At 39.9% G+C, this 18,726-nt stretch overlaps 2 protein-coding genes across 4 annotated transcripts in view; one reads left to right on the forward strand and one right to left on the reverse strand.

The window, feature by feature from the left end:
- Positions 1 to 7,013, reverse strand: part of ITK (IL2 inducible T cell kinase) — a 30,018-nt gene extending 23,005 nt beyond the window's left edge. Inside the window, exons 1-2 of one of the 2 annotated variants that reach the window (XM_010719025.3) lie at positions 6,785 to 7,013; positions 5,652 to 5,653 (exon numbers count right to left, since the gene is read on the reverse strand). In XM_010719025.3, the coding sequence (XP_010717327.1) occupies positions 5,652 to 5,653; positions 6,785 to 6,801 (19 nt within the window). In that variant the 5' untranslated portion in view covers positions 6,802 to 7,013. Of the gene's footprint in view, positions 1 to 5,651; positions 5,654 to 6,667; positions 6,669 to 6,784 lie in introns of both variants that reach the window. The other variant, XM_010719026.3, reaches the window with a different exon arrangement.
- A 9,857-nt stretch (positions 7,014 to 16,870) lies between these two features.
- On the forward strand, positions 16,871 to 18,506 carry MED7 (mediator complex subunit 7). 2 transcript variants are annotated; one of them, XM_003210365.4, is made up of 2 exons: positions 16,871 to 16,974; positions 17,365 to 18,506. In XM_003210365.4, the coding sequence occupies exon 2, from the start codon at positions 17,383 to 17,385 to the stop codon at positions 18,073 to 18,075; it is 693 nt and encodes a 230-aa protein (XP_003210413.1). In that variant the 5' UTR covers positions 16,871 to 16,974; positions 17,365 to 17,382; the 3' UTR covers positions 18,076 to 18,506. The 2 variants fall into 2 exon arrangements, with proteins under 2 accessions (XP_003210413.1, XP_010717329.1); XM_010719027.3 differs by lacking the exon at positions 16,871 to 16,974 and adding an exon at positions 17,003 to 17,270.
- Positions 18,507 to 18,726: the final 220 nt, after the last annotated feature.

Here is an 18,726-nt window from a genome sequence, read left to right on the forward strand (position 1 = left end):
CAGCTGTTTTTACATCTAAAGATAGGGAGGTCTTCTAATGATGGGCTTAACCTGGATACAGAGTGCATCGAATTGTGTTAACGACAAAATTAACTGCATCTGGTGCTTTAGATGTCCATGTATTTAAGTAGTGCGACTAGGAGAGCTGTGTCTGCTTTGCTTGTCTGTATTGCCTGATTGCTCTTGCATGTAACTTTAGCAGCTGCAGTCAGGATCTTCTTTCTGCTTTGCTTCTTTTCTTTTCTTTTTTCTTCTAGGAACCTGCAAAGATCTCTGTGTTTGCAGCCTCACCTACAGTGCAGGACTTGGGCGTAGACCTTGCTGAGGAAGCTGAATCACAGCTGGCTCCTATGTAAGTAAGTAAATATTTTGTCTGCTAGTGAGTGACATGGTGCTGCTTAATGATTGTGCTGTTAGTACACATTGTTTGCATGCTATCAGCTTGCTCATCACTCATTGTCATTCCCAAAAATTAATTTCAGCATCAAATCTTGTTTACAGAGGTAGTAGAACAGTTTACAGTCGAAGTCTGCTTCATGCTAAACAATCTCAGTTTGTTTTCACTTTACTTGGATAAATTTTCAGTTTCCCTGGGAATAGCAACTACTGAGAAATTACTCCTCCTGTTCTTAAGTCCTATAGGCTAACTGTGGTATTGGTATTTCCAATAAAATCATTTTAAACCATGGAAATCTTAAAACCTCTTAAAACAGGTAGAAAAGTCAATAGAACTCAGAAGACCTGGCCTGCAGCCAGTTAGGAGCTGGCTGTTGTGCTGTCCCATAGTCCAGGTTTCCTAAGGTGCCTGGCTTTCAGAATTATGTGAGCCTAAATCTAGAAGAGATGCAGAGGGAGATTAAAACTGTAGTCTTTCTACAAGTTCTCATTTTCATGGACTATGTGAATTTAAGGTTCAAATACCAAAGGTTGGATAGAAAATCATGCTTGGACATCAGATCATTTTTCCTTGGGCCCCCATTTGCAAGGCTCCAGTGTTTTCACTAAATTTGTATTTCAGTACCTGCCGAAGCCACTTCCAGCAGTCGTACTGCTGTCCTGTCTGAGGTGATTATCAAGGTGTGTGTCCCTACTATTGGCACAAGTGGTTTGAGAAGAAAATCAATATCATTGTTAAGGAAACAGAAAAGAAAAAAAGATTCTTGGTTTTCGAACCAACTTCTTAGTATAACAAAAATAAGTCTTTTACGTTATAGAAAAACATATGGATCAATTACTAGGTATTACATGAATTTTACCAAAACTAATATTGACTTGCAAAGTGGGAGGAGTGGATAGCAGTGAATGAAGGGTTCAATGATAGAAGGAAGCTAAATTAGATCTACTAAATGTCATCAGTTTTTCATTAAAAATTTATAATTCTTAAAGGGTGAAATTTGGTCAGAAAGAGTAAAAAGGTATAAAGCAATAAGAAGGCATTGCAACAACATTCTTACAATGCTGATTATGATATAAAGAAAAGGCTGGCACTGGAAACAAAAATGGCTACAGTAAAAGTCTAATAAAAGATTTAAAAATCTCATCGTAGCATATTCATATTAAGAATTCCTTTTTAAAGATGAAAGAAGAGAGAGAACTAATGTTGTCTATTAAAAGAAAGATTAGAGCTTCATGATTTATGGAAGTTGGGAGTACTTGACATTTCCCGGGGGAACATTGCTCAGAATTAATTTTATAAGAAAATCTTGGAATATTGAAGAGCAATAAATACCTAAGGAAAGACCTAGTAGGAGCAGAACAGTGTCTGCAAATACAGTGGTAGTAGAAAATACTTAAAATTCTGGAAGATAAAATGAGTTATTAAAAAAAAAGTAGGTTTTTTTTTCCTTATCAGATTCTATCACATGTTTGTGGAATTAGTGAGGATGTAGAGAGCAGACCTAGAACAAATTGCATTTTCTTAAAGCAGAAGCACAATATTCCCACCCAGAATCACAGTGCAGAAGAAAGTGTGAAAGAGAACTCTGATAGACTCAAATTTTGTAAAAATCTAAAAGTAATAATTGGTAAAATGTTCTGGAACAAGTGCCAGACCAAAGCTGTGAAAACTTTACCTCTGTGTTTCAAGCAGTGGCTAGCCAAAGCCATTGCTGACTTGTTTTAGTGTTGGCTATACAGTCCTGCTCTGAATATTGATCTAATGTTGGCATCTGCCTTACCCTGAGCACAAAGTCTGACTAAATTAAGGTGGGTCCCCCCAGTCAGTTTTCCAGTGAATGTGATTTTTACAATAGAAATTAGGATTATTGTGGCAAACAACATTAACTTAATCATTCCTTAACTCCTGTAATACAATTAGGAGTATTAAAAAAAAAATTCATGATATATTCACAGAGATGCTAAAGGATTTCAAATTATTACATGGGTTTGCACCTTGTCTCTCTTATTTAAGGTTATATTGATTTTTTTTAATGTAAAGTAATAATTAAAGCAGTTGTGATGTAGGTAGATGCCATGCCTGATTACTTTGTGAGTGATATGTTTATTATTAATAAATTAGTTTGAGATACGCATTGGAAGGCAGCTGGCATTGCAAATGCTGGCAAGCAAATAGGATTTGTTAATAAATACACAATAAGTTATGTATCAGTGCATAGATCATTCTTCATACCTTTATGGGGAGTTATCTTCAAAAACATCTTTAAATTCACTGAATATGAGGATTATAATTTCGTCTGAGGTATCCAGAATACATAAAGCTTGTCTTACATTAAACAGTAAGAAATGGTATGGACAGCCATTGTAATTAACAAGAAGGAACACCAAAACCAAGATCTTCAGAAGCAAACTCCTACTGTGTTTACATTAGTCTCAGTGAGGAAAAACAAGCCTTTCCAGGGCAAGATGGGTACATCAGGGTCTCTGTAATCAAGGTAAAATGGAGTTCCAGGGTGAGAAGCAAAGAGATTATTGTGTTATCATGAGTAGCTGGACTCTTGCAAGTAACACAAAGCATAGATAATGCAACAGGAGCAGATAAAGTATTTTTAGGATCCCGATGAAAGGTTTTTCAGGTTTATTCATTTGTTCTGGAATGATAGACAGAAAGAAATTTCCTGCGTGCCCTGAAGGTGTCATCTTTATGTCTGAATATCAAAGATTTGAATGACAAAGCCCAGGACAAGGCTGACTCATGCTACGTGACCTCTTGAGCATCTGACCAGTGTTGGGAGAACAGTACTGATATAAAGGAAGAGGAAACTGAGTCCTTAAAAATAACCACATGCCTGAACTTCCCAGGTGTTGGAAGCAACTTTACCAGCTTTGAAATATTTCTCGGTGTCTGCACTAAGAAGATTTCAAAGTGGAAAAACTGGCACAGGGACAGATTTTACATTGTTGGTACAGTAAGGCCCCAGCACTCTCCACATTACCAGGCTACCCCAAGAGGAGCAGCTCTGGTCCACGCGCTGTATCTCTGGGACCCTGAGACTATCACAGAAATGTGTGTGCTATAAGTTCCTCTGGTGAGGATCAAACCCACTGAAATAGTTAAAATTATATCTCCTATGTGCTCACTCACTTGCATGCTCAGTAACTATAAAAGCAGTCCCCAGAAATAAAGAATTTTTGCCCATGTAATTGATTTGCATGTTGCAATAAAGGCACTTCTGATGTATTTTAGCAGACGGGGGCTGAATACATGTGCCTGTTATCAGGGCTTAGCTTTATGTTAAGACAGCCTTGCATTGTGCTCCGGATAATGAATTCCAGAAAACACAGCTTCTTATTGTTGTCAGTTATTGGGGGCTCGTTCTCCTAATGAGACATGTAAATATCTTTCATTAACATTAACAGCGATTGTATGCGTGGCTCTGAGGAAAACAGTGCCTTCTGTTTAGCTGTGTGCTGCTGTGACAGAAAATGCCATTACAGCTATCACAGAAATTTGCCTTTATTATGTTGGCTGTCTTGGCAGCTTTTGATATCATTTACTAAATAGTCTCTGTTACCTCTTAATCTGACCTGGTTATTTCTTTGCTTTGGACTGCTACAGTAAATTATACATCTTTTCATATTCACAATGTCTGAATCCAATGAAAGGGGCGGGTTTTTAAACCCTTTAAATACAGACGGAACATGTAACTGTGCTTAACGTGTAAGGATATGCCTTACTTTAAGTCACATCATTGAAACCATTGGGATTTCTCAAATTGTTTAGTAACTTGCTAATTGTTTTATCTGAATTTATGTATAGGCTGCTGTCAATGACATAATAGAGGATACAGTATAGTACTGAACTTTCCGGTACAGTAAGGTGTTCTTAAAGAAACTCTTTGAAATCTCTGGCAGCAAACATTCACAGAGATTTCCCTGGAAAAAAAATATGTACTTGAAAAACCCAGGCAGAAGCTGGTCCCATCTATCCATTCCAGCACGCATGCCTGAGGATACTCTCCATCTCTATGGCAAGCAGGCAGAGAGAAGCTAGCACCCATAAAGCTTTGCCTTCTGAATATCCAGAGCAAAGGTGTCACAAGCAAACTGCTGATTTCCAATAGTCCACAGCCTGTCTTATTCCCACCAATTATTGGAGACTCTATGTGGAGCAGAGCCAAACCTCTGCTAGAGAGTTAGCACTGCAGGCCATTGATTTTCTTGCATGCTCCTTGGTCCTGGTTGGCTCACCAGACTGGACATTATTCATGTGTCAGGCAAGTATTGTAACTGTCTCCTCATGGGCTGTGAAATCCTCTCTGGGGCTTTCACTCTGTACTTAGCATGGACAAGAGGGTGCTGGGAGAGTCTGCCCTAAGCTTTGCCTCCAGAACAGCCATGAGCTCACCACATGGAAACCTGACCAGGATGATCTAGCTTTTGGCTGAAAAGGCTGAGAGTTGCTTATGGGAGTACATCACAGGACAAAGTCTTTTCTACGCATTCAATACAAAGTCCTATTCGTGTAATGACCTGATTTTTGACAATTTGTTTCAGCAAAAAGTCAGTGTTTTGTGGAGAATTATCTCTGTAATGACATATATGCATTCACAGAATCGTAGTACTGCAGAATGGCTTAGGTCTTTAGGTAAAGACCATCCAGTTCTAACCTCCCTCCCTTGGGCAGGGATACCTCCCACCAGCTCAGACTGCCCAGGGCCCCATTCAACCTGGCCTTGAACGTCACCAGGACTGGGGAACTGGCAGCTTCTTTGGGCAGCAGTGTCAGGGCCTCTCTACTCTATGAAGAAAGATTTTCTTCCTAATATCTAACCTAAGTCTCCTCTCTCTTAGTTTAAAACTGTTTTCCCCCAGCCAGTATATAGGCACGCACGTATACACAAAGGTATGTCAGCTGTCACTTGGTGTGCAATCAGATTTTGCGTTTGTCATATAACAGCTTGCCTTTTAAAATCTTCCATATGTTTATTTCATCAGCATTTTAAGATGTTCTCGAGTTGCCTAATTGACCTTTAGGAAGACCTGGGGACAAAATTTCCAAAGGCAATCATGTAGCATATGAAATCTATGCCTAGCTGAAAGTTTCTGAATCAGATTTTCCAACTGATCTAAGTCTCTAAAGATGCAAACACTCAGCTAGTGTTAGTTTGCAAAATATTTTGCAAAATATATGTCGATTCCTCCTCAAATCCTTCAAGACTCACCAAGCACCAGTGAAAACTAGGTCTGAAAACTTCTCAAAGTACCTACAATAGAATTACTTTTGAAATGCTTTTGAAAATTTTAACTAGGATAATAGAATAGTTATAATAGAACTTAAAATCTTAATGCCAACTGAAAGACAGTTGGAGTAGCATTCTAGTAGAGTCTCAATACAAATACAGATGCGTTAGTCAGCGATAAACATTTTCTTATTCAAATAGAGATAAGAAAAACACTCATAAAATTAAAGCAAGAGAAGTATCTTGTGCACTCTTGAGAGAAATTACTTGAAAATAAGAATGTTAGTTAACTTTTGAAGCTGGCGTCCATTATACTTTGCTTTTTGTTGGGTTCAGTTTTAACTTAATTTTCTTTGTCTAAGTGATATGAGATGGTCTGAAGGTGCTGATGCTGGATAGCAAGGCAACAAGATCCCCATTAGTGGTCTGTGCACATAACAGTGCCTGAACTTTATGGATTAACAGCATGTTATGTGACTGTTGGAAAACAAGCAATATTATATATAACCATACTGAGGCTCAGCAAACATCCAGCTAAACAACAGGGAAATAATTCTCACTTCACTAGAACACTTAGCATAATAGAGCACACGCTTTCTTCTTTTTTAGCGAATCAGGGAAATGCAAACCTGAGGAAACAATGCCGAATCTGAGCATGTATCTTGTCATCACATCCCTTTTGGAGTTAACTCAAACCTAGGCCTGTTAAGCATGGCAGCTGAATTTATCTTGAAATGTAAGATTGCTCTCCCACCAGCCATCAGTCTGTTGCTCTAAAGGGAAAGAATGAGAGTGAAGACCTCTGCAACCAGAGTATGTGTGCGCTCTCTGCCATACAAGTCTCTCCCATACCCATGTGAGCAGCCAGGAACAGGCTCATGTAGCTGTTACAGACAGTGATTTTAACAGCCAGTGCTAAGTTCCTACAACAGAATTAGACGCTTTCTATGAAGTTACAGCGTAGTCTTATTCTTCCAATTGCACCAAATGCTCACTGACCAGAAGATCTGAAGAACCCATGTAACCACTCTACAATTTTCAGCAAGTGGTGCTGTAATAGAAACCAGAAGTGTTACTAAAATATAAGAAAGAGTTCATCCTTCCCTTCATTATTCTATTATTAGAGGAAAAAACGGCTGACATACCCCATGGCGATGTTCATAGTAAGCCAGCTTAGATTTGGTTAAGACAAAGAAGCGCACTTTAAAGTTGGAGGGTGAAGTTCTTCTCTTCTGCTGAGATTTTTTGATCAGCTGCTCTTCCAGGAGCACACAGTTATTCATGACTGGGCAAAGAATGGTCCTCTCCCAGGACATGAGATGCCTGCCCTACACGCTGAGTACTCGTCCAAGAAAGAGACACAAGGAGGAAGACAGTTGAGAGTTTTGCTTTTTTCTTAGAAAAAAAAAAAAAGGTATTCAAAAGGCAGCGTAGGTGCTTTAAGCTTTATCTTTCCATCTACAGCAAAGCTTCCTTTCTGCCAAACCATAACCACATCCTCTCTGAAGTCATAAAACGAAGAGTACATGCTGAAGCAAACTCTAGGGCAAATGTTATGGAAAAAATAACACTTGAGGGACATTCAGTAAATGTGAATCAATGATTAAGGATGAATTAGAAGGGTGTGACATGATGAAGCATCTGTCTCTTTTAGTAAATACAGTTATAAATGCACACGTTGAGCATGGATATATAGGATGAATGACTCTCTGGTCCTTTTAGAAGTAGGTCGTGCATCCATACTTCTTTTTTGAAGGAATATTGCCTTTCCATTCAGATTATACAATCATTACATTGTGTCTGAGAGATGTCATAAAAAGTGTTTTAAGTAAATTTTCCATGTGAAGTGAAACTTCATACTGCACAAGCAAAGGCAAAAGGCCAACTGAACATGCAAGCTAAATGAAAAATGATAACCAGGATTTACTTGTACAAGAATTGCTTAATATTTGTAGTCATTAGACATTTAAATTGAAAACAAATGGTTAAAATAACTGAAAATCAATTATCATTGGTTACTATTCACTGATTATTGACTGCTTCAAGTGCACTGTCTGGTGGCTGAGTATTCCAGGAAGAACAGGCATAGTGTTCCGTCTGTGGATGCTTTGAGATCACTGTAATGAGCAGTGAAACAAGCACAAACATCAAAGCCAACATAACTGATTTCCTCAGAATTCAGGGTACCATTCAGGTCACTCTACACCAAAGTAAATATAGAATTACTAAGGAAAAAGTAATGTGCACCTGATGCACTCAGTATAACAGCACTGATATGTTTTAAAAGAAACGCAATTCATTTTCTTCTGGCCTTCCATATTTAATATCTTCTGTATATTTATTTTTGTTAATGATGCATAATTGTGTTGATTTCACTGAGCATTGGAGTAGTGAGATTGGGTGGTATGTGAAGAATCTACAAGACAAGTATTTTCATGAATTATGCACTTTTGAAAACTATTCTGGTCTAAATCATTTACTACTGTGACTTTTGACATTGGTGACATTAGGGCATATTAGGGACCTTCCTAAATTGGATGTGTTTGTAGAGCTCTTCGCAAAATTCAGAGATGATACTCTATTTAACGTGTGGGGGAAAAAAATCTGAATAAGTATCCAAATTTCAGGCTCCGTTTAATTTAAGATTTTATAGGGCAGCTCATGAAACTGCAGTTCTGAATATAATGTTCTGGTTATTCCTCTCTGGTCATTCCAAAAACCAAACTGAAACAGTCAAACCCAAAACGAAGCAGGTAGGCTACTGCTTCCTTACTATTTTATGTTATATTGAGCCTTTCTTCAGGCAGAATATTCCAGAGATCCTCAGAAGTTCCTGATCTTTTAAAATGCTAGTTGAGAAATGATATTTACCATACAAATACAATTAAATATAGCATCTGATAAACTGATCTGACTTGCTCCTGGCCATGCTGTACGTAGAATAGAAATGGGGAGGAACAGTAGCTATTGCCTGGTTCACACCTCTACCTCCCTGGTGGTCTCACAGCATAGGTTGAAACATCACATACAAATCTAATGAAGCGGTTTTGTTTCCTGGTAGTGACTGAGTTACAAGGAAGTCTTTTGGTTGAACAAGAAAGATGACACAAGTCTGTGATCTCCCAAAAAAATGTCACTGCTGCCAAAGGGGATTTCATAACTATTTGTAGAGTAGGATTAATACCAGGGCCCAATTTCCCAGTTCTTCTAGGAAACAATGCAAATGTATATTAAAAAAACAACAAAAAACCCAAACAGCCTTCTGTGAGTTTTCTAAAATTGCACTCTATATAAAACAGCAGCCATGCAGATCTCATTTACATGCTTGCACCTCTAAAGGATAGGGTTACTTTTGTGTGCACATCCTTTTCCTTATCTGTGAGAATTTGCTTGTTGGAACTATGCTTAGAGATCCGTTCTCATAACTAATAAAGAAGAACATGGACTGTAGAGTGCCCTCGCACACTGTAAGACTTCATTTTTGCCAGTCTTGTTGACTTCTGTGTAGCAAGGACTTTCTGAAAAGTCTTCAGAGCTTGTGCTACATGAGTTTGCAGTTGGAGATTTACATGTATTTTCAAAACAGTGGATACAAATAGAAGGCCAAGGCTGTGATTCTGAAGCTGTGCAGAAGTGAAGCCTCCAGGACAGCAAAGAAGTGAGAAGCCAACAAGGTGGCCTCAGGGGAGCAACAGTACTGAGGGCAAGAGGATGTGAAGGGAGAAGAGATTCAGTGGGGCTGGCAAGTAGTGGGGGGAGTAATTCTTTAAATGCAGTGGAAGCAACTTGATTTCTTCATGAGATAAGAAACGAGATCACAGAGGGGTATGAAGGAGGGAGTGATTTGATCAAATGTTCAGATAGCAGGATTTGGCAATTGCGTTTCATACGCTGTGAGCATGGTGTGATGCGATGTGTTGGTCTGATGGGAAACTGGCACACAGTGCTGCAGGTCGGACAGAGAGAGAATCGAGGCCCAGATGAGATTTGGCTCTATGCAGATCAACTGGACAGGCTGAGCTGTGGAAGAGAAGTTGTGGATTTGATACGAACATATAGGAAGAAAGAAACAGATTGCTGTAGGAAAAAAATCATTAACTTTGCCCTGGAGAGATAGAGGATCTGGTAGTTGTGTCAGAATTTGCAGGATTCAGCAGGTGAGATTAGCCATGGTGAATTCCAGATGAGGATGGGTCAGTAAATTGAAAGGAAGGAAACAAGTAAACATAAACAGATTTGGATGTTACTGTAGTTGATTTCACTGAGAGCTGCTGCTTGTTTTGCAAATTTAATGGCCTTAAGTTGCACCAGGGGGAGATTCAAGTTGGATATTAGGAGAAATTTCTTCTCTGAAAGAGCGGTGAGGTTTTGGAACAGGCTGCCCATGGAGGTGGAGGAGTCACCATCCCTGGAGATGTTCAAGAAAAGAGTTGATGTCTCACTGAGCAAAACCATCTGGAGTCGTCACAGGCAAGGGCTGATGGTTGGACTGGGTGATCTTGGTGGTCTTTTCAACTCTTCACTGATGATCTGGGGAAGAATGTAGGGGCTGGGGTACTTTTGTATCCACTCTCGCCACAGATCTACACCTTCCTGTTCCTTTTTCAGTTCAGTCCCCAAACCCACGTATAGTAAGCATGCATATCTTTAAGTGTAGCAATGCCAAAATCCGAATAAGAATGTACTTTAATGATTTTAAGACTGGGTTGACATGTATGTACAAAATAATGTACATAATAACTGTATCTGTTTAATTACACATTTATGAGTGAGTAGCCTGCATATGTGTATTTGAAGTGTATTTAATTTCAAAGATTGTTAAATGAACAATTTAAATTGTTCAATTTTACAATGAAATTTTTCTTTTTTAAATGAAATTCTTTGTTTCTTTCAATACATAAAATGTAGATGTAAATCAAATGTTGTCATCCTCCTAATGACTAGCAGGACATAATTCTTTTTAAGCGAAGACTCAGCCATTTAAGAGCTTCAAGACCCTCCCACAGTGGTGCAAAAGCATAGTTAGGTAGAAATACCCTACTTGTCTAGAATCAAAATTGTTTCAGAGCTGGAAGAAGTGCAGACAAGTCTGTAGACTCAAGATGCAAACCAGACAGCTTCCTGAAAGGCCTCTAGGGTCAGTTAGAACGTCATGCTAACACTGGTACTTCATTGCTGGAACCTGATGTAAGTTGGTGCAGGAGTACACCAACTGTATGGGTATGCTCCTTTTGTTCAAAGATTTTTGCAACATAAAATACTGTATGTCTCAGAAATTTTGTATACGTAATGGATAGGAATTAAGTAGAACTGCCCAAAGTATCTTAAAACCATTGTAAGTATATATCCCTTAAGATGAGGAGACAGCTTAATGAATTTTTTAGTTATCTTCTCTGCTTAGGTTTTTTTAATATATTCTGCTGACATGTATCCTTTCACATGTTTAATTCATATGCAAGAAAAGAGAAAAATGCTAATTTTTTCAGATTTAAGTTTGATCTGCTATGTGCATCAAATTTTCTCTGCTTGGCAAATTGATGTTACAAGTGAGGGTTAGAAGTAGGTGATCTTAAGGGTCCCTTCCAGCCCAAACTATTCTGTGATTCTGTGAAGTTATTCTTATCAACCGTGGCTTCAGTGACCTCTTTTTGATTTCTTTTAATCATCTTTGTCCATCCCTTGCTACCTCCTGCAAAATGCTTGATTTCTGCTCTAAAACATGTTATTTTAGGGATTGGATTTTTCTTAGGGGATTTACCCAGATTATGCAGTTCACACTTTTATTACTGTAGTCTGTGGAAATCTCCCCACCCGCACATCCTGCTGTGATACCAGTGCCTATGCCCTGAAGACAGCAGAGAAATTTATGAAGTTAAATATAGACAGTTTTTGGTTTAGTAAAAAAAAAAAAAACAAGACCAGAAAACAGCAACTACATCTTCACTCTCAGAAGACAACCTGTATACTTCTACCTCCCAGGTAATATTCAGGTCAGGCTTTCTGTCTGGGTGCCAGCTCTTATTTTTCACCAGCTTTTCATTACAGTGATTATTATTCAATTTCCAGGCTTCCAGAATTCATTCCATTTTCCTATTTAGCTTTTTTAGAGAGTGTGAGAAACTCTGTTTAAGTTACTCAGCTGGTTTGCATCTTTGGCAGTTCATTATTCCACCAACAAAGATGTCTCCAGTAGACTCACAGAACAAACCAGAAAACTGCTGAAAAAAAAAGGCAAGAAATAGAATAGAAATAATTGATCTTTATGAGCCAGATGCATCCAGCTTTCTTCTTGGTCTTACAACTGCACCTTTGAATATGCTCACACTGCTCCCAGTGACCAAAGGAGCTGCTCTGTTGGAACTCGAGTAGGATTCCTCTGTGAACTGTTTGTGAGCCCTAGGAAAGTAGATGCCTTGTTCTGAGCATCTGCTAGGAGGATACGATGAATTATCCACAATTTGAATGCCTGAAGCAAATCACTCATAGGCTTACTGATATTCCCAGGAACATAGAGAACACATTTTAAACTACTGAACTTGCACAGGAATTGGACTTGATTTGTGATATAAGTATAAAATAATCCTTTGCTCAGTTGTTCTCACCTAGGCAAAAATACAGAACCCTTTTTCTTCTTTCTTAAGGGATAATATAGTTGCGCTGGGTCGTATCCAAACTGGAAATTTGCTGTAAGTCGTTCTGTTAGCCTGCCTGTCAAGGTTGCTGTCCCTTACTATTTGCTTCTGAAGACAAAGGCATGACTTACAGTGCTGGAAAATCTGCAATGCTTCAAATCCTGCATTTTGTTCTGGCAGCATGGCCTGCAGGCAGCTACCTAGAGTGCTGATGGCTGGGTAAGGAGTACTTCTCCATGCCATGCAGACACAGTTTTGGAGACATTTTCATTTACAAGCTAGAATAGGTAGTCATCACAGCCTTCTGACTGTGTAAAGACCCCACATTAATGTCTGGCTTAATAATCAGGTAGGGGATCTGATTCCAGAAATAATACTAAGACTATGAGCACAAGAAAGAGTGCTGGCTGATTCCAACAAAATATGCCTGGATTTTGAGCCATGAACAAATAGTGAGATATCTATTCCATGGCTAAAAAACTGTTCAGACTGTGCTGAGGTTTTCATCTACTCGGATACCAGTAGTAACAGATTGTATAGCAAAGAGCAGTTCCACTCTCATGTGTACTGAAGAATGGTGTGTCCCAGTTTTTATATGAGGGGAAACACTAAGGTTCTCTCCTACATTTGTAAGTGTACGACTAGGCTGAAGCTGATATTTTGGTCTGAGGAGTAAGAAAGAAAATGCAGCATAGCACTGCATTTCAAATTCATTAATTCCCACAGCCACAGCAGGAGATGGGAATTAACCACAGCAGATGGAGACATCAAGTGTAAGTCCCCTTCACCCCCAACAGGCTCCCTTTCTCTTCCCTTCCTCCGTGGTATATCCTGCAACAAAGCCTTCAACGGTCATCAAAAAAGGAAGTTCCTAAGCTTGTTGCTTAAACGGGCTGTAAGATGCAAGACAACCTAAACAAAGCAAGGAGCTGCAACTCAGTCTCATATTGGGATTCTCTTTCAGGCTTCTTAGGGAAAACAACAACAACAACAACAAATCCAAACAAACAAACAAAAAAAACCCCCAAAAAACACACAAAATTTTATTTATCTACTATTTAGACTGCAGTGACAATCAAAAATTGCAGAAAAATGTTCCATCATAGAAGAGAGCAGAGCTATGTGAAAATAGGGTTTTTATTTACTGTGCTTGTACACCTCCTGAATTAAAAATTCAGCTATGACAACAGTGTATTGTTGTACACACTTGCTGAATTAAGGGAACGACTGATAATGAAACATGCCAATTTGCCTGAAATTAGTTATGAATAAAACTAAAATAAATGAAACTAAAGCAATAAATTAAGATCTTCAGTCTTTGTGGCAGAGAACATTGTTTAAGTGACTCCCCATCTGCTGAACTGGTGAAAGAACTGGTGGGTTCATTCCAATGATTTGCAGATGCTGTAGTAATTGAGCTGTATTATCAGTGGTGGACTTGTCTTGGACAGTGACCTTATTTTAGACAACAGCAGAAATGCAGTAAAAAGCAAATTTGAGAGTGCGATGCATGACGCTCACCTTCATTCTCAGTCTCTCATTTGGAACCACTGCAGAGAAAATGTTAGCAGCTCCCCATATGCTGGGAAGGATCACCCAAGAGCCTTCTGAGAATCAGTCATGCTACCAAGAATGAAAATGAAAACCCTTTTTCTTCTTTCATTTGTTGGCCACTACGTGCAAACTGGGAAAATGACTCAAGATCACAGAGATCATGTGAAAAACAAGTGCTTGGCTCCCTACTACCTTCTACCTTTTGAAGTCGCAGCAGTTAGAGCTGTACTGCGTAGTTCACAGAGTGCAAGCCAGCTGATAATCGAGCTCAGCTCTTGGTATAAGAATGTGAAATGAAAGTCTGGAAAGTCCAACAAAACCAAAGACTTGTTAATGCCTCCCACTAGATTGGTTTTCTCATGCCTCTCTGGAGGTGGTGCTTTTAATTCCTTGTCTGTGGGGTTTGGAGTTGCAATAGTTTGCTTTGCAAACCAACGCCTGCCAGTGATCCTACAAAGTAGTGAGAAGAAAAGGCTGTACAGCCAGAAGTCGGGGCTGGAGGAGCAGCGAAAGAAGAAAGCAGAGCAGAACCCGATGAAAGGTGAAGGAATGAGAGCTCCTCTTTTCAAATCAGCAGCTGTCTAGTTGCAGCATGGAACCATGCCCTTGCCATTATCAGAAACCATGTTCTCAGTTTCATATTTTTATATCTGTGTGTTAAGTCTGTATCTCCGTCTTGGAGCTCTTTCTCTTCTTCAAAACGATTACTTGTATGCACTGAAGTAATATTTAGAAACAACTGGCCGATTGTGATTTTTTGCTCCAGATTGTTGGCCTCTTACCTGACCAGATCACAAACTGATTAAAGAAGTTATGGGATAATGCATTTGGATTTTAAGAATGAAAATTAAAGGTCTCTTAAATTTCCTTTTGATTCCAAAGGACCTCGTTCTTAATATGAGGAGTTTGAATAGCTGGTTCATGTTGAACAGCAAAATCATGGCATGAGAGACTACCAGGGTCCGAGGTCAAACTTTACATGCAGAGGATCCCTTCAGTCTATGGAGTTGCATAACCATGGTAGGAAAGTAGTGAATAGTAGCAATTTTTTAAACATCATTCCTCACCTTTTTTGTGTGTCTTGATTGAAAAACAAAACAAAAAGAATATAATATTTATCTTGAAATCAAATAACTTTTTGTTCTCTCCAGTTTTCTTAAAGGTGGCTCTTACAAATGTCTTAGCATAACTTATGTTTCAAAGGGATGGTTTTCATGGGTACAGTGCTGAAATGCTGAAAACTGAAAGCAATGTGGCCAAACCACATCAAGCTATTATGTTTTTTTTGCATTGCATTACACAACATGGCTGACCATTAGGTTATTTACACACAAAGAATAAGAGCTTTCTGTATACCCAACCTCCTGAGGCTGAACAGTATGTTCAAAGCTTATACTACTCAGTGCCTGTCCCATTTTAGTCATTATGGATGTGTTTCTGAAGAGAACACTGTGTCAATTCACATCTTGGGGCACCAGAAGATCCTTCATGTAAGGACTTTTGTTTCACTCTTTAAATAGAATTATTGGTACCAAAGGCAGAAAATATGAAGATATTGCTTCCATTATCAAAAAGCATCAGATCCAGCAGTCTATAGATTATTGACAAATACAGATTGTACTCAAATCCATTTGTTGTCACTTTTCCCTAAACCGAAATTGTAGGCCACTAACGAATGGCAAGAATATCCTTCTTTGGACAGTGTGAGTGAAATGAGGCCTAGTTACATGAAAAAGACAAATCCTTGAGTCTATATTTGAAAATATGACAGGCTATATCTGTACATACATACATGTGGATAAATACTAAACTATAACTACACTGATGGCATCAATCTTTGTGATTAGAGAAAAAAATTAAGGATAAACCATTAATAAAGACCAAGTAACAAACAGGTATTTTACTAAGAAACAAGCTAATGACTGAAGTCATCAGCAATATGTTTTTAAATGTGTAAACACTGTTCAGCAATGCTAAAGCAAATCAATCCTTGTAATGTCTCTTTGGATGCCAGGGGCTTACACTCATTTTCAGTGCTACCTCAACTGTAGAGTGCTTGTGTGTTGTTTTTTTTCTTTTTATTTGGATTATTTAACTGTTTAGGTATTCATTATTAAAACATTTCCTCCCCCCCAAATGATCCCAAATAGCAATTCTGCACATGATAGGGCACGTAGACAGGGGTTCTCTTGCCGGATGAGGGATATTACTGCCATCTGCTGAGGAAAAAAGAAATCAGAGCACAAATGCCCCATTGCCACACCAGTGGCCATCTGCAGAGGTGCTGCCAGCCAACCCAGATTCCCATGGCAATGTGGAGTACATAAATCCTCTCTTTTTTCTCTTGAACTTTGCCTGAAACAAAAATGGAAGAAAAACAAGAAGTCCCAGAGGTTTGTTGCAGACTTTATGCATCCAGGCTGGGTGTGTTCAGCTATAGAAAGGATGCTAACACTTCCCAGGGTAATGCTTTCATTTCATGACCAGAATAACACCCAACTCTGCTGCATGGTAACTCTACGTATATTCGCTGCATCATTCAGTGCTTAAAGCATTGGGATCACACTGACGGGCTCCTCAGGATCTGGCACCGAGCCCGTCAGAGTTTAGGAAGAGTCTGGATGACGCTCTCAGACATACGGACTGATTTTTAAGTAGTTCTGTGCAGAGCCAGCAGCTGCACTCGATGATTCTTATGAGTCCCTTCCAACTCGGGATGTTCTATGTTCTATGATTCTATGAAAGCAGTCCTGGCTTTCCAGTTGGAATACTGAACACTAAACATGCAGAAGTAAGTCTCGCAGGGAGTCTAACGACAAAAGCGAGGTCGGCCGCTCCCATCTCTGCCTCCGCCGGAGGACCCGTGCTGGGATCCCTGCTGAGATCCCGGCTGAGAGCCCCGCCGCGCCACTCCCAGTCGCAAGGGGGCGCCATTACCCAACGCCCCGCCGCGATGCGAACCCCACGCCGCTCCGCCTCCCGAATGAGCCCTGGCTGTGAGTGGAGCAAGCTCTTGACTGGCGTTGAGGAGAACCAATCAAAGCCTGTCACCCTGCTTGAGCTGCGAGCCAATCGGAGGGAGGAGGAAGAAGAGCTGCTCGCCGGAAGTCAGGTGTTGGCGGTTGTAGCGGAGCGCGGCGGGCGGGCAGGTGAGGTGCTGCCTTCTATGGGCCCCGTGTGCGGGGCCGGCTCTTGGCCAGCTGCCGCCGGGCTCCTGCCGAGCGCGGCCTCCGCCTTTGTTTCTCTTCGGCAGCGGCCTGGCGAGCCCCACCGTGCGGCTTTTGGGCCTTCCCGGAGGCCGGCCTTGGTGATGGGCCGGGCCTTTCTGCTTGTGCCTCTTCACTGGCATTTCCGGTTTGGGAAGCGCTGTGTATTCCAGTAGAAAGCTAACTTGGATTTATTGGGGAGTTTCCTGTTTTGTGCGCGCTGAAGTATCTCCTGTCTGGTGTGTTTTCTCATAGCTAGCTGTACGCTGCTTTCTGCGTGCTACAGAGTTGTCATATAAGTTATTTAATGTACGTTTCTTTGGTATTCGCTAGGTATTTTCTTCTGCAAAAATGGGTGAACCTCAGCAAGTGAGTGCCCTTCCTCCACCTCCAATGCAATATATAAAAGAATATACCGATGAAAACATACGTAAAGGTCTGGCACCGAAGCCGCCTCCGCCTGTGAAAGACAGTTACATGATGTTTGGTAATCAGTTCCAGTGTGATGACTTAATTATCCGACCCTTGGAAAGCCAGGGTATTGAACGGCTGCATCCGATGCAGTTTGATCACAAAAAGGAATTAAGGAAACTTAACATGTCTATCTTGGTCAACTTTTTGGATCTCTTGGATATCTTGATAAGGAGTCCAGGGAGTATAAAGCGAGAAGAGAAACTGGAAGACCTGAAACTGCTTTTTGTTCATGTGCATCATCTTATAAATGAGTACCGTCCCCACCAAGCCAGGGAGACCCTGAGAGTCATGATGGAAGTGCAGAAACGTCAGCGTCTGGAAACTGCAGAGCGATTTCAGAAGCATTTAGAGAGAGTTGTGGAGATGATTCAGAACTGCCTGGCATCCTTGCCTGATGATCTTCCTCATTCAGAGGGAGGACTGGGAGTGAAAACAGAACCAATGGACACTGATGATGGCAACAGCTGCATCGGACAGAGTGAGAAACAGAGAGAACGTTCTGGCTGCAAGAGAGATCAGGTTTTAGACAAAGATGCAGCTATGTGTAGCATTATTGATGAAATGACATGAAGGAAGCATTTATTATGTTAGCTTACAATAGAGATGCCAAATGGCTTGGGAGGTTATACGCTATATTTTGTTTTTCTGTTGTACCAGCAGTTGAAACATTCGCGCCTTCTGTGGGGTGGATGTGAGCTGCTAAGCAGCTGAGGATATTTAATATTTTGTATAGGCTATACATGTACTGGTAAAAACAAAAATGTATACTTTGTCCTGTGTGGATGCTGTTAGAGTTAGCTTTTTTTTTGTAGAACGTTGTTTTGTCACGTGCAGCTATCTGGGATATGCTTCATCTTGTAATTGCCTTATGCTGTGGAAGCAGGGGATCTGACTGGCTGAAATTGAAGCTGACGGTTCCTGCATTTCAAATAAATGTTAGTTGTTTACATTTGAAATGAGTGTTTTCAGTTACACCATATTAAAAATCAAATCAATATTAAGCCTGAGAAATCCCTTCCTTTTAAACTTTGTAGTAATGTAACAGTGTTGAAGAGAACTTAAGAATTGTTTTGTTATGTATGTATTGTGGTTTAACTTGTCTTGTTTAGATCTGTGAAGTTGTGGGTCTCTACAGCTAAGTTGATTAAATGGATAATTAGCTTTTATACTAACTGAGAACTCTCAAGTTAGAAAGACTGCTGAAGTCTCTAAAATGGAAGC

Source organism: Meleagris gallopavo, chromosome 15 (assembly GCF_000146605.3).
Source record: "Meleagris gallopavo isolate NT-WF06-2002-E0010 breed Aviagen turkey brand Nicholas breeding stock chromosome 15, Turkey_5.1, whole genome shotgun sequence".
In the NCBI taxonomy this organism is placed as follows: Eukaryota; Metazoa; Chordata; class Aves; order Galliformes; family Phasianidae; genus Meleagris; species Meleagris gallopavo.